This window comes from Eretmochelys imbricata, chromosome 3 (assembly GCF_965152235.1).
Source record: "Eretmochelys imbricata isolate rEreImb1 chromosome 3, rEreImb1.hap1, whole genome shotgun sequence".
In the NCBI taxonomy this organism is placed as follows: Eukaryota; Metazoa; Chordata; order Testudines; family Cheloniidae; genus Eretmochelys; species Eretmochelys imbricata.
In genome coordinates, this window is record NC_135574.1 from 32,434,214 (window position 1) to 32,449,619 (window position 15,406).

Sequence of the window (15,406 nt, forward strand, 5' to 3'; positions counted from 1 at the left end):
TTGTTAGTATTTAAATGCTCTATTTAAAATTGTGTTTATTTGTAAAAGAAACTGGAATATCTTTTACTATTTACAGACCGTGAAATAATTATGAGATAATTAATTGTGAATATCAAAAGTGAGTGTGTGGGTGGGGAAATATTGACCAAAACTATCTGGTAAGTAGGAGACTAAGAAGGTTAAGAAGGTAAAAGTGATTATAAAAGTTAAGTATTGGAAAACATAAAGATTATATAAGAAGGGAATACAAATAATGCTCTAGTATTGCCCTATGTGCCTGCAACAGCCTCTCTTCTTGTATACCTAGCAGCCTCTATATTGTTTGGAATCATAAGAATAGCCATACCAGATCTGACCAGTCATCCATTTAATCCAGTATCTTATTCCCAGTAGTGTGCAGTGCCAGATGCTTCAGGGGAAGGTGCAAGAAAGCCTGTAGTATGGGCAGTTACATAGTTCAGAGGGAAAGCTTCTTCCTAACATTAATCAGTTAGTGATTGGTTTATACCTTGAAGTATATTAGGATTTATATCCTTTAAAAAATTAAATTAAATATTGTCTAGTGTAGCTGTAGGTGTTCTCATTATCAAGAGTAAATGTGATTCTTTCCTTGAATCTTTCTGAAAGTGAAGTACTTAAATAAAGAGAAAAGAGAGAAACACTATAGAGAATGTAAATACATTCTTTATTGTTCATAAAGAATTACAGGTAAACCCTGATAACTGAACTGTAGTTAACTAAAGCAACAACTGTTTGATGTTGCGCTTCAAAACTTTGGAGAAGTGGAATTTCTTTGCAGTGTGGCCTATTTAAAGTGATGGACCTTCACAGGAATTTAGCTTCAGTCCTGTGGTGCCTAGATGTTACACAGTGCTGAAACCAAAATTCCATAAGGAGGAGCTGTGAAGGCTATGTGGGTGTGCTGCTAATAGAACTAGCAATTCTGATGGCTCTGGGGACATCTGGAATAACCAGATTACAGATAGAGGTCTCTGCTTTTACCACCTTTCAGAAATGTCTCTTCCTGCTCTGCACTCTCCCTCCCCAGCACTCTGTTCTGTCTTGCACACAGATCTTAGATTTCTGTGCACAGAGCTAAGCTTTGCACGAGTGGAGCTGAAGAGGGGCTCTGTTCCTACAAAATTGAGGGGCTTTTGGCGATTAACATCATTTCTGTGGAATGTAAGAGTTCCACAGGGCTGAGCCCTTTGGTTAAGTAATCCTATGATTATACAGAGGTTTTGGATGTCCTCTGAGACCTCTGAATAATAATGAATTTATATGTGTTGGGTTATGATGCCAGAGGCAGAAATTAGTTATCTAGAAAAGGAAGAGGAAGGATTGAAAACCTGGAGTGTCACAGCGGAATGTGTAATGATAAAAGTAAGGTAGCATTTTATGGCCTTCTCTGAAATTCCAGATGATGTAGTGCAGTGGTCACCAACCTGTAGATGGTGATTGATTGGTCGATCCTGGAGCCTCTGCCAGTCAATCGCAAGCTCTGACCGCTAAAAGTATGATGGTGCAGCGGGGCTAAGGCAGGCTCCTTGCCTTCCCTGATCCCACACCGCTCCTGGAAGCGACCAGCATGCCCCCACAACTCCTGGCGGGGAGGGGTCTCCGCGCGCTGCTCCTGCCTGCAAGCACCACCCTTGCAGCTCCCATTGACCAGAAACGAGGAGCTGTGGGGGCAGTGCATGCAGGCAGGAGCAGCATGCAGAGCCACGTGCCCCACCCCAGGGGCCACAGGGCATTTTGGCCACTTCTCGGAGTGGCATGGGGTCGGGGCAGGCAGGGAGCTTGCCTTAGCCCCACTGCGCCACCGACCAGGAGCCGCCCAAGGTAAGTGCTGCCCGTCGGGAGCCCACACCCCAGCCCTGAGCCTCCTCCTGGAGCCAGCACATTGAACTCCCTCCTGCACCTCAAGCCCCTGCCCCAGCTCTTAGCCCCTTCCCATAGCCAGCACCCCATACCTCCTCCTGCACCCTGACCCCCCTCCCGCACCCCAACCCTCTGCCCCAGCCCTGACCCCCCTCCCAGAGCCATCACCCCATACCTCCTCCTGCACCCCAACACTCTGCCCCAGCCCAGAGCCCCCTCCTGCACCCAAACTTGCTCCTGCACCCAACCCCCTGTCCCAGCCCAGTGAAAGTGAGAGAGGGTGGGGGAGAGTGAGTGATGGGGGAGGGAGGGAATGAGCGGGGCGGAACTTCAGGGAAGGGGCAGGGCCTCTGGGAAGGGACGGGATAGATCCTGGGTTGTACTTAAATTCAAAAAGTGATCTTGTGCTTAAAAAGGTTGGAGACTACTGATGTAGTGGTACCTTTAACTATTTAGATGTTTATAGTTTACTATATATGGAATGCTTAAGGGTGACTTTGGAAAGGAAATATTTCACCACAGTCTCATATTGAACTGTTGCAACCGAAGTTGTTAATCATGCTTGATCCAGATATTTGCACATGGCTGAGAAGATTAAAGCCAAGATATACAGTTAAACTTAAATTTTCCAAAACTCCCTGTTAGCTAAAACAATGTCACAATACTAACAAATGCAAATATTAACAATTACTAACAACAGTTAACTATGTTCATTATCCAAAACTCCAACTATTACATTTGATAATTAAAGTTGTACTGTATAGCATTCACTCTTAGATGGCACTTTTCAATAACTATGTTCTTCTGTGAGTAGAACTAACTCTTTCTGAACTTTCCCAATTATACTGATATTTTTACATTGTTTTATTACCACTAAATAAATGTTACAATATTTTGAAACCTCTCTTATTCCTTTTAAATATGTAGAAATACATTTAATGTTGAAATTTCTTTCAGCAGGGGTCTGTCTTGGGTCCAGTACTATCCAATATTTTCATTCATTACTTGGATAATTGAGTAGAGAGTGTGCTTATAGTATTTGCAGATAATACCAGGCTGAGAAGGGTTGCTAACACTTTGGAAGACAGGATTAGAATTTCAAATGACCTTGACAAATTGAAGAATTGGTCTGAAATCAACAAGATGAAATTCAGTCAAGACAAGTGCAAACTACTACACTTAAAAAGGAAAACTCAAATGCACAGCTACAAAATGGGGAATAACTGGCTAAACAGCAGTACTGCTGAAAAGAATGTGTGGGTTATAGTGGATCAGAAATTGAATGTGAGTCAACAATGTGATGCAGTTGTGAAAAAGGCTAATATCATTCTGGGGTGTATTAACAGGAGTGTTGCATGTAAGACATGGAGCTTAATTGTCCCACTTTACTCAGCACTGTTGAGGTCCCAGTTGGAGTAGTGTGTCCAGTTTTTGACATCGTGCTTTAAGATGTGGACAAATTGGCGAGTCCAGAAGAGAGCAACAAGAAAGATAAAAGGTTTAGAAAACCTGACCTATGAGGTTAAGGTTAAGAAAACTGGCCATGTTTAGTCTTGAGAAAATAAGATTGAAGGGGTATTTGATAACAGACTTCAAATATGTTCTGTGATCTGTTGTTCTCCATGTCCACCAAAGGTAGGGCAAGAAATAATCGTCTGAATCTGTAGCGAGGGAGATTTAGGTTAGCTGTTAAGAGAATAGCTATTATGGAATCCCCATCATTGGAGATTTTTAAGAACAGCTTAGACAAATGCCTCTCAGGGATGGTTTAGGTTTACTTGGTCCTGCCTCAGCACAGGGTGCTGAACTTGATGACCTCTGGAGGTGCCTTCCAGCCCTAGATTTTTATCATTCTGTTTTAAGGGAGAAAGTTATAGAGAACTATACTTTTTTTCTTCAGTGTGTGCTCTTTGTCTCTTGTGTTCTTCTGTAAACCATTGTGTCACACTGTCTGGAGTGGTTCATGAGCATTAGTGCCAATCTCAGGGCAGACTGTCAAGAAGCAGGGCAGAGACTCCAGACTGGGTTGTATTTCTATAATTAGATTTCACCAACCCAGTAAGGAATATGAACTCGAAAGCACTATAACAGTCTTAAAACAGAATCAGAGGCAATCCGCTTGATATTCCAGTCTATCTCTCCACCCAGTCAAGCTGGATTTAGTGATAGTTGGTTGCTATACACCAAAGATCACAAAATATTCAGGTTGCTCCCAGTCCCAAGAGAGCAGTCACTTACCTCAGATCAACTTGTACATTAGATCTCTCTCCAAAGACAATGCTTGTAGCCAATCCTGTAATAAACTAACTAAAGATTTATTGACTAAGAAAAGAAATGAGAGAGTTATCACAAGGTTAAAGCAAGCAAACTTATATACACAAATGAGTTAGTGGTTTTAAAAGATAACACAGATGTAGTAATCTGTTAGCTCTGAATGGGAAATTAATATATAGTTGATATACAGAACTATACTGGCAAAAGAGGTCTTGGTGGAATTTTTCTGTTTGTCTGTATGTAATGTGATAACTTTTGAATACCACATCCAATGAGTTCCAAAATTTCAGGGAATGTTATAGGCGTCAGTGGGCAGAATCCTTTTGATTTTTGTGAAATCGGAAGAGGGAAATGGGGGGAGGGAGACAGAGACCCTTGCATCTGATTAGCAGATCTGGCAGCATCAGTCCTCTTTGTAATTGTCTATAAATCAAAGCAGTCATTAATGCTTACCAGCATAATAATACCCCTCATCTCCTCTCTGCCCATGTCACAGGATAGCTCAGTGGTTTGAGCATTGGCCTAACTAAACCCAGGGTTGTGAGTTCAATCCTTGAGGGGGCCATTTGGGATCTGGGGCAAAAATTGGGGATTGGTCCTGCTTTGAGCAGGGGGTTGGACTAGATGACCTCCTGAGGTCCCTTCCAACCCTGATATTCTATGATTCTATGCTCAGAGCCTCCAAGCTCACAGTACAGTTTAAAATTTTGACATCCTGAATTACTTATCTCCCAGATAGACAGAAAAGGAATAAGAATAGTTGAGGGAAAAGGGCCCCTGTCATGGGTGGATTGGGTGATGATGAGAGGGGGATGGTGGGCCACTCAGACCCTTGCAGAGGGGAATTGAGAGGTACACAGGACCCCTGGTATTCTGGGGAGAATGAGGCTCAGTGGTATGGGGGACACACAGAGCCCCAGCCATGTAATGGGGGGGTGAATGGTGGAAGAAGAAGGAAGGGAGAAATGAGGGAGCGCACAGTTCATGACACGAGGGGAGATTGTGAGCCCCTGGCATACAGGGAGGTGAGGATGGAGGTTGGAGGGAGTCTCTAAAATAGAGAAGGATTGGAGGATGGCTGGAAGTATGGGCTGGATGAATGGACTATAAGGTGGATAGAAAGCTGGCTAGATCACTGGGCTCAACGGGTAGTGATCAATGGCTCCATGTCTAGTTGGCAGCCAGTATCAAGCAGAATGCCCCAACAGTCTGTCCTGGGGCCGGTTTTGTTCAATATCTTCATTAATGATCTGGACGATGGCGTGGATTGCACCCTCAGCAAGTTTGCAGTTGACACTAAACTGGGAGGAGTGATAGATTCACTGGAGGGTAGGGATAGGATCCAGAGGGACCTAGACAAATTAGAGGATTGGGCCAAAAGAAATCTGATGAGGTTCAACAAGGACAAGTGCAGAGTCCTGCACTTAGGATGGAAGAATCCCATGCACTGCTACAGACTAGGGACTGAATGGCTAGGCAGTAGTTCTGCAGAAAAGGACCTAGGGGTGACAGGGGAAGAGAAGCTGGATATGAGTCAATAGTATGCCTTTGTTGCCAAGAAGGCTAGCAGCATTTTGGGCTGTGTGAGAGCAGATCGAGGGACGTGATCATTCCCCTCTATTCGGCATTGGTGAGGCCTCATCTGGAGTCTGTGTCCAGTTTTGGGCTCCACACTACAAGAATGATGTGGAAAAACTGGAAAGCGTCCAGCAGAGGGCAACAAAAATGATTAGGGGACTAGAGCACATGACTTAAGAGGAGAGGCTGAGGGAACTGGGATTATTTAGTCTGCAGAAGAGAAGAATGAGGGGGGATTTGATAGCTGCTTTCAACTGCCTGAAAGGGTTCCAAAGAAGATGGATCTAGACTGTTCTCAGTGGTAACAGATGACAGAACAAGGAGTAATGGTCTCAGGTTGCAGTGGGGGAGGTTTAGGTTGGATATTAGGAAAAACTTTTTCACTAGGAGGGTGGTGAAGCCCTGGAATGGGTTACCTAGGGAAGTGGTGGAATCTCCTTCCTTAGAGGTTTTTAAGGTCAGGCTTGACAAAGCCCTGGCTGGGATGATTTAGTTGGGGATTGGTCCTGCTTTGAGCAGGGGGTTGGACTAGATCACCTCCTGAGGTCCCTTCCAACCTTGATATTCTATGGCAAACAGGGAGCTTGTGATTGGTGGGGGAGGAATGAAGGATGGTAGGAGCCTCTGGTACATGCAATGAGCTTGACCTACAAAAGCAGCTGTCTGATCCTCTAGCATAAATAACAGGTGTTTACTTTGTAAAATGTTCTTTTCCAATGTAGATATCGTTATTGAGTAATGAGTGTTTTTCATGGACGCTCTGTAAAACTTTCAAACAAAACAGTATTCTACAGATTGCCCTACATCAATTAATAATTGGACCCAATTTACAGCTTGAAACATATCACTAATATAGATGCTCAAATATATTGCTGATGGGTGTGGCATAAGAATCTAGATGGACAGTTTATCTGGGTATATTTTAACAGGATAGTGAAATTGCATAAACGTAGACTTATATTTCTTCCCCTTCACCTTGCTTTAGCCGCCTCTGTATTGTGGCACAGAAACCCCACAACTAGGAAGAATTTAGGCTTTTCTGAGAATTTAGAGCCTTGTTGTACTGGCCACCTACAGATGCATTCATTTTTCCTCCCCACACCCTCTTTGGTGTTATTTCCAGAAGCTGAGCTAGTTACCCTATGTCATCTTAGTCTGAAGTTAGCATGAAGAGTTTAGGTAAAACAGTGGAAACCAGATTTTTTAATAAGGCCTAGTCTTGCTTTTAAAATTTGACCTAGTTAAATCTATGCAAACCCCTAATGGTGACCCTGTAGTTTAACCCTTGCTTATATTGATAATTTGTTATATCTTATATGGATTTTTTTAATTAGTTTGGTTAAACTAGAACACTTTTCTAGGATGGACAGTGTCTCAGCCATTTCCTTCTCATTATTATTGTTATTACTACCACCATATGTTAGTATTTTCTAGTATTATATTTAGATAATTTGGCACTAATCATGGTATTCTTACTTTTTAGCTCCATATCCAAAAATGCATGTAATTGAAGACCATTTGATTTGCATCAGACATGCTTAGCATTTGAATATATTGTTTGTGCACATTTTTCCGCTTGCATAGGGAACAGGAACAGTCACAGGATCAGCCACTGGAGGATCACATGTGCCTTTGAGCTCAATGAATGTGGAAGCCGTATGTGAGAAGCTGAAGCAGATAGAAGGGCTGGATCAGAGTATGTTACCTCAATACTCTGAAACTATAAGAAAGGTGATCCATTATTATACTTCAATCATTTACATAACATTGAAACACAGGAATGCATGCGTAGAAGAAATTATTTAACTGATGTATTGCATGAAAAATCTACTGAATCATTTTGAATATCAAAATAATACTTTTTATCTATGTATGTTCAAAGTAATGCAGCTTCTTTAATGCAAGGAAAATGTCCTGAGTGCTTCATTATCTTGTATTTAAAACTGAGGTAAGGGCCCTAGTTGCTAAAGTGAAACGTCAAAATGTGTTTTTTCTTGCAAAAAGAATATTGTGCATTATTGTAATTAATTTACCCTGTTCAATTTATCATGGTAATTTTCTTAAAGCCTGCATTTAATTTATTTTTTTACTCTCAGATGAGATTGTATAGTCTTTACCTTATTTTAGATCAAGGAAAAAAATGTGTCTGAAGACTCTTCCTCTCTCCTTTCCAAAGTCGTGTTATGTTTTCTGTTCAATTAGGAGATAGTTCTTCTCCAGTTTATTCCCTTATCCTGGCTGATATATAAATGTTATATATGGAATGTTCTGGATGTGTGCAGAATACTAAAATTCTACATAGCCTACTGCAAGGCCTAGTACTGTCAAACTGGGTGCTTTGTGTGAGAGTTAACACAGGAAAACTACTTCTAAAACTACCATCTCTACATGAATCAAGCAATGTATTACAAAAGCCTAATCTCAAAAGGTATGCTTTGCCCCGTGGTAGAGTAACTACATTTTTTTCAAAGAGTAAAAATAGGATCCCTGTCCCAGAGGGCTGTTGCAAATAAGTATTTTGTCAGGAAAGTGTGTAAAGGAGGATTTTGGTAGATATAGTATCTGTAGGGAGTCAAAAGGGGAGAAAAGATCCCCTTTCTGCCCTCCCATAGCTTTTCAGCCCAAGAGTTGGAACATATTACAATAAAGTATGGGCATCTATTTACCCTTCATTGTTTTCTCCAAGTCCCAGCCCTGTGACTGTATTTTCTACTCCTGTATCTGCAGGCCCTGCAACTAGTTTATAGAAATCTCCCATGCTCCAAGACTCCCCTATCTTTTAGTCTTCTCATTTTATTTTTATATATTCCCCCTCTCCTGTTTTCTGTTTTTATATTTTATGTACCTTTGTTTTTCCTCACTTCATCCTCTGTCTCTCCTCCATTCAGTCCATTCACCCTTTTCTTCCTCCCTCTTTACCTCTCACCCTTCCATATCTCCCTCACTTTCTCTGCCACACTTGCTCACTCTTATTTATTCTGTCTTCCCTCCCATATGCTAAAGTGACTCCCTTGTGTCCCCCCTGCCTTTTCACAATCCATTGCTCCCCAATGATGCAGGAAAGTGAAGAGCAGTGTTGAGGCTGGGTCAGTAGCCATTTCTGTATTAGGGTGGTGTTGCTGAGCTTTCTGTAAGTTCTGATTCTTCTTCGAGTGCTTACCCATGTCCATTCCATATTAGGTGTGTGTGCTCACCACATGCACCGGTGCCGTAAGTTTTCCCCTCAGCAGTATCTGTAGGGGACTGGCTCTGGTGCCCTCTGGAGTGGCGCCCACATGGCGCAGTATAAGGGGCGCCGCCGGCTCCCCTCACCCTCAGTTCCTTCTTGCCACCAGTGACAGTGCTGGAACATCTGATGCTTTGGCTAGCATTGATTCCTTCTCTGTTCTTGCAAAATTTGAAATCCTGTAAAATAGTTATACATAGTAGTTTTCTTAGTTACCCTTAGTTGTAGTTCTCAAACTCTCTGTTAGTCCCAAACGGGACCTGGTCAGGGCATGCCCTGGTCCCCAGACTTTGAGCCCTGTGATGGTTGCAAACGCTGTGTGCCCATCAGTGGTCCCCATACCAGCTGCTTAAGGTGCTTAGGTGAAGGACACACAAGTGACAAATGCCGTATCTGCAAGTCCTTCAAATCTAGGACGAAGAAGGAGCGCAATATCCATGTAAGCGTTCCTAATGGAGTCGTCACTCACTTCGGCACCAGAGCAGCAGTCTGACTCTGCACCGAGCACTGTGGTCTCCGTGCACAGTGTTCCCCTGGTGCCGTTCACGAGCCGGCACTGGTCTCCCTCCATCGCTCTTGTCAAGAAGCCAAAACAGACTGTGAGGGGAAGATCTCCTACCTCCTGCAAGGGAAAGGAGAGGGCACAGGGCGAGCCAAGACCCATGTCAGGCAGCAGTACCATTCCCCATCAAGAGGGACTTCCCACCAGCTTTCACCTGCCCGCAGCCATCACGCCTCAGGATGGGAGAGGCAGGCTCAGTGGAGCCCTCTTCGGTCCCCTCACCAGGGGCAACGATCGAGGAACTTGAGGTGTACCTTGCCGGTAGATTGGCGCAGACCCTCGGAGGCATGCTCCGCCTGGCAAGAACTTCAGGACCAGCCCCGACCATCTTCAAGGGCCCAGGACTGATCCTGGGACCAATCGGGCACCAGATACCGCCGATCACCGGGCTGTCATTGCCCGTCTCCAAAAGGAAGGTCACCCTACTCAGGACAAGAGTCACCGCTCAGCCCAATCCTGGTTGCCCAGGACCAACCGCTTCGCTGGTGGCTCAGAGTGAAGTTCCCTGATTGCGGGACAAGTCCTGGTACCGACGGTGCCAACGACATTATCAGTACCGAAACCTGTCCCATGGCCCCAAGTGCAGTGGCTGGTCCCATGGATACCGTGGATCCCTTGGGGGTTCACCCAGCCTTCCCAGGCTGCCCAATTGGTGTTGGGAGCCTCGGACAGGCCAGTGGCCTTGGTATCCCGTCCCCCTCAGGAGACTTCAGGGGGTAAGACCCTGCAGGTCCAGGAGGACTCAGGGAAGCAAGCTGCTGGACCATGACTGGATGTGGAGGTTCCCACTGCACAGGCCTCAGCCTCGTCTGGCGACAACAAGGACATCACAGGGCCCGCTTACCCAGTTCCTCAGGATGATGCCAAGGCGCATCAGGAACTTTTGAAGAGGGTCGCTTCTAACCTCAGGCTTCTTGCAGGGGAATTGGAAGAGCCCTCAGTCTCTCTGATGTCCTCTGTTCCTCGGCTCCTGCTAGGGTGGCTCTACTGTTTCATAAAGGGATTTCTAAGATCACTAATGCCCTGTGGGAGACTCCCTCTTCCCTGGCCCCTATCTCTAAAAGGGCGAAACGTAAGTACTTCATGCCAACCAAAAGGCATGAGTACCTGTACTCGCACCCAGCCCCCAATTCCCTTGTGGTCGAGGCGGTTAACCACAAGGAGAGGCAGGGACAACCCGGGCCCACCTTCAAAAATAAAGACTCAAGGAGGCTGGATTTATTCATCTTCCAGCCTTCAACTGAGAGTGGCCAACCACCAAGTCCTCCTTCACCGATATGACTTCAATATGTGGCAAACCATGGCCAAGTTCGTCGGGTCGCTCCCTGAGGCTTCCAAGAAGGAGTTCTGAGCGATCCTTGATGAGGGAATGACCGCTGCCAGGGCGGTCCTTCAGGCGGTGTGAGACGCTGCGGACGCTGCTGCCCGCACCCTGTCTTCTGCTATCTCGATGCGGCCAGCCTCTTGACTGCTCCTCTCTGGGTTGTCCACTAAGGCTCAACAGTCAATGCAGGACTTGCCCTTCGACAGCAGGGCCCTATTGGTGGAGCAAATAGCAAATTGCGTGGTCTCAAGGACTTCTGCACCACCCTAAAACCCCTGGGTCTTTACGTCCCTACCCCAGCATGTAAGCGGTTCAAACTGCAGCAGTCGCAGGGCCAGGGGAGTCAGCCTCAGCAGGACAAGCCCTATAAACAAGCCAAGGGCTACAAGCGCTGCCCAAGCCACCAGCCTCCACCTTCTGCCCAGTTGGGCTTGACCTGTAATAAGTAGGGGGCCAAATAGTCATTTTGAGGGTGAACCCGAGGTGACCTACCAAACTATTCCCCGGATCCATCCTTCCCTGTAGTCTCCAACCTCCTCTCCCTCTTCCTCCCTGCCTGGACAGCTGTAACCTCGGACCAATTGGTCCTCAGTACAGTGAAACAGGGTTATACCTTCCATTTACTCTTCCCCCCCACCTTCCCTGTACCTCTTCAGGGACCCCCTCACAAGAGTCTCCTTGCGCAGAAGGTAAAGGGGTTACTACAGCCAGTTGCAGTGGAAGAAGTTCCTCTTGAGTATCATAGAATCATAGAATATCAGGGTTGGAAGGGACCTCAGGAGGTCATCTAGTCCAACTCCCTGCTCAAAGCAGGACTAATCCCCAACTAAATCATCCCACCCATGGCTTTGTCAAGCCTGACCTTAAAAACCTCTAAGGAAGGAGATTCCACCACTTCCCTAGGTAAGACATCCTCTTTGGAACCCTTTTTCAGGTAGTTGAAAGCAGCTATCAAATCCCCCCTCATTCTTCTCTTCTGCAGACTAAACAATTCCAGTTCCCTCAGCCTCTCCTCATAAGTCATGTGTTCCAGTCCCTTAATCATTTTTGTTGCCCTCCGCTGGACACTTTCCAGTCTTTCCACATCCTTCTTGTAGTGTGGGGCCCAAAACTGGACACAGTACTCCAGATGAGGCCTCACCAATGTCGAATAGAGGGGAACGATCACGTCCCTTGATCTGCTGGCAATGCCCCTACTCACAAAGCCCAAAGTGCTGTTAGCCTTCTTGGCAACAAGGGAACACTGTTGACTCATATCCAGCTTCTCTTCCCCTGTAACCCCTAGGTCCTTTTCTGCAGAACTGCTGCCTAGCCATTTGGTCCCTAGTCTGTAGCAGTGCATGGGATTCTTCCATCCTAAGTGCAGGACTCTGCACTTGTCCTTGTTGAACCTCATCAGATTTCTTTTGGCCCAATCCTCCAATTTGTCTAGGTCCCTCTGTATCCTATCCCTACCCTCCAGCATATCTACCACTCCTCCCAGTTTAGTGTCATCTGCAAACTTGCTGAGGGTGCAATCCATGCCATCGTCCAGATCATTAATGAAGATACTGAACAAAACCAGCCCCAGGACCGACCCTTGTGGCACTCCGCTTGATACCAGCTGCCAACTAGACATGGAGCCATTGATCACTACCCATTGAGCCAGACGATCTAGCCAGCTTTCTATCCACCTTACAGTCCATTCATCCCACCCATACTTCTTTAACTTGCTGTCAAAAATACTGCGGGAGACCGTATCAAAAGCTTTGCTAAGGTCAAGGAATAACATGTCCACTGCTTTCCCCTCATCCACAGAGCTAGTTATCTCGTCATAAAAGGCAATTAGATTAGTCAGGCATGACTTGCACTTGGTGAATCCATGCTGACTGTTCCTGATCACTTTCTTCTCCTCTAAGTACTTCAGAATTGATTCCTTGAGGACCTGCTCCATGATTTTTCCAGGGACTGAGGTGAGGCTGACACTGAGGTGACTACAGTAACAAGAGGTTCTATTCCCAGTATTTCTTAATCCCAAAGGCCTACGGCCCATCCTGGGCCTGCAAGACCTCAACAAGTACCTAAAGAAGTTAAAATTCTGCATGGTTTCCCTGGCTTCTATTATCCCCTCCCTGGATCCAGGAGACTGGTATGCCACCCTCGACTAGAAGGACGCATACTTCCACACAGCGCTCTTTCAAGGACACAGACGCTTCCTCCGGTTTACGGTGGGGCCCCACCACTACCAGTTTGGAGTTTGCAATCCTTCCGTTTGGCCTGGCAACAGCACCCGAGAGTGTTTACTGAGTGCATGTCAATGGAGCCAAGTGCAGCTACCTCAGGCGCTGGGGTATTCAGATCTACCCGTACCTCAACTACTGGTCATCAAGGGCAGTTCCAGGTCTCAAGTCCAAAGTGATATCGCAGTGCTTCAGGCCACATGCTGCTCTTGGGGCCTACTGGCAAATGACAAAAAGTCAACGTTAGTGCCGGTGCAGAGGATAGAGTTCACCGGAGCAGTCCTCAAATCAACCTGCACCTGGGCGTTCCTGCCACTGGAAAGGTTCCACACATTGACGAACCTCCTCGTGGAAGTCTCCACATTCCCTCTGACTACAGCCGGGGTCTGTCTGCGCCTCCAAAGTCCCATGGCAGCATGCACTTACATTGTCTGCCTGCCAGGCTCCGAATGCGGCCCCTGTAACAATCTCTGGGGATGGTCTATTCCCAGTCCAGAGACCCCTTGGAAAAGATCGTTATCGTTCCCCAGGTGATACTTACCTCACTACGATGGTGGACCGACTGCAGGACAGTTCTGGAGGGGGTTCTGTTCAACAACCCCCCTCTGTCCATCGAGTTGGTGTCAGACACCTCAGACCTCAGCGGGGGTGCACATCTTGGTGACCTCCAGACACAGGGGATGTAGTCCCCAGAGGAGGTGAAGTTGCACATAAACGTCAGAGCGCTGAGCAGTCCAGCTGACGTGCGGAGTCTTCCTGCCCCACCTGTTGGGCAAGGTGGTACGAGTTCTGACGGACAACACAGCCTCAATGTTCTACATGAACAGGCAAGGGGGAGCACGCTCATCGACTCTTTGTCAAGAAGCACTCTGTCTATGGAACCTCTGCATCAGCTACAAAATCCACCTGGAAGCTTGTCACCTTCCTGGTGTCAAGAATACGCTGGCGGACCAGCTCAGCAGGGACTTCTTCTCTCACCACGAGTGGTCGCTCCATCCAGAGGTAGCCTGCGTGATCTTCCTAAGGTGGGGAACTCCCCAAGTGGACCTGTTTGCTACCAGACAGAACAGGAAATGCCACCAGTTTTGCCCTCGGCAAGGTCTGAGCAAGGGCTCCCTCTCTGAAGCCTTCCTCCTGTCGTAATCAGGGAGCCTGATGTACGTGTTCCCTCCAGTTCCACTCATCAGCAGGGTCACAGCAAAGATCAAGAGAGACAAAGCACAGGTGGTCGTGATCACCCCGGCATGGCCTTGCCAGCACTGGTTCGGCATGCTTATGAGCTTGTCCACGGCCTCTCCCTGGCCCCTGCCCAACCACCCGCACCTGCTTTCACAGGACCACAGCTGTCTCCTACACCCCAACCTCGAGTTCCTCCACCTCTCAGCATGGATGCTGCATGGCTGAACCCGGAGGAACGGACCTGTTTGGAAGGAGTCCAACAGGTCCTCCTGGGGAGTAGGAAGCCCTCAACCAGACTGACTTACTTGGCAAGTGGACAAGGTTTTTCTTGCTGGGGCTACATAGTGTAGTATAATCCATCCACACACCAGTGCCTCTTGAAGCAGGAAAATCCTGGTCTGATCAGGAGTTCTGGACTGTTGGAGACAGTTAGGGTTTGGGTAGAATCTTTCCTGAGCCATACTTTTGACCTTTGTGTTACCTCCTACCTCTGTACGTTGGTCTCATGTGTCCATAGCTATTCAAGTGTGACTAGAGTTCTAGTAAATTTCTTCCTGATCAATCATGTGTTCTTTGGAGTAATACATGACTCTTCATCTTTGGGGAGAGAGTTTGTCACAACCAAGGAATTGGGATTTGATCTTGAAATTGCCATTTGGTAGTCCATGGCATATACTGCAAGGCTTCCAAGGTAACCTCTATTTTTTAAAGGAACCTTCAAGTTTGAAAAGCAAAGTCAAGATTACTAAAAAGAAATATTTTTCAAGTAAATGATAAATTAGAAATATAAAATCCTTGTAAGAGTCCAAAATGATTTCTGGGTAAAATGAATTTTATTATGAAATATTTACAGGGTTTTTTTTAATGTACCAAGTTCTTTTTACACAGTTTTACTTATTTTATTTAGGCAAACATAAATGGTCGTGTCTTGGCTCAATGTAACATTGATGAACTGAAGCAGGAGATGAACATGAATTTTGGTGACTGGCACCTTTTCAGAAGCACGGTAAGATAAAATTTTGAGCTTTTCCATATCAACAGAAAGCTGATTATAGTTTTACATTTGATCCAGAACGCCTCATTTATTTTGCTTTTTCCTTGGTGCTATAAGTCAATTCTCATGGTAAATGTGCAGGCATGTATCATTACATTGGCTGCATCTT

At 46.0% G+C, this 15,406-nt stretch overlaps 1 protein-coding gene across 4 annotated transcripts in view; it reads left to right on the forward strand.

The window, feature by feature from the left end:
- The window catches only part of KIDINS220 (kinase D interacting substrate 220), a 162,111-nt gene that overhangs the window by 141,033 nt on the left and 5,672 nt on the right, over positions 1–15,406 (forward strand). For all 4 annotated transcript variants that reach the window (XM_077812560.1, XM_077812562.1, XM_077812563.1 and 1 more), the window contains 2 exons: positions 7,318–7,464; positions 15,151–15,249. In XM_077812560.1, the coding sequence (XP_077668686.1) occupies positions 7,318–7,464; positions 15,151–15,249 (246 nt within the window). The remainder of the gene's footprint in view (positions 1–7,317; positions 7,465–15,150; positions 15,250–15,406) is intronic.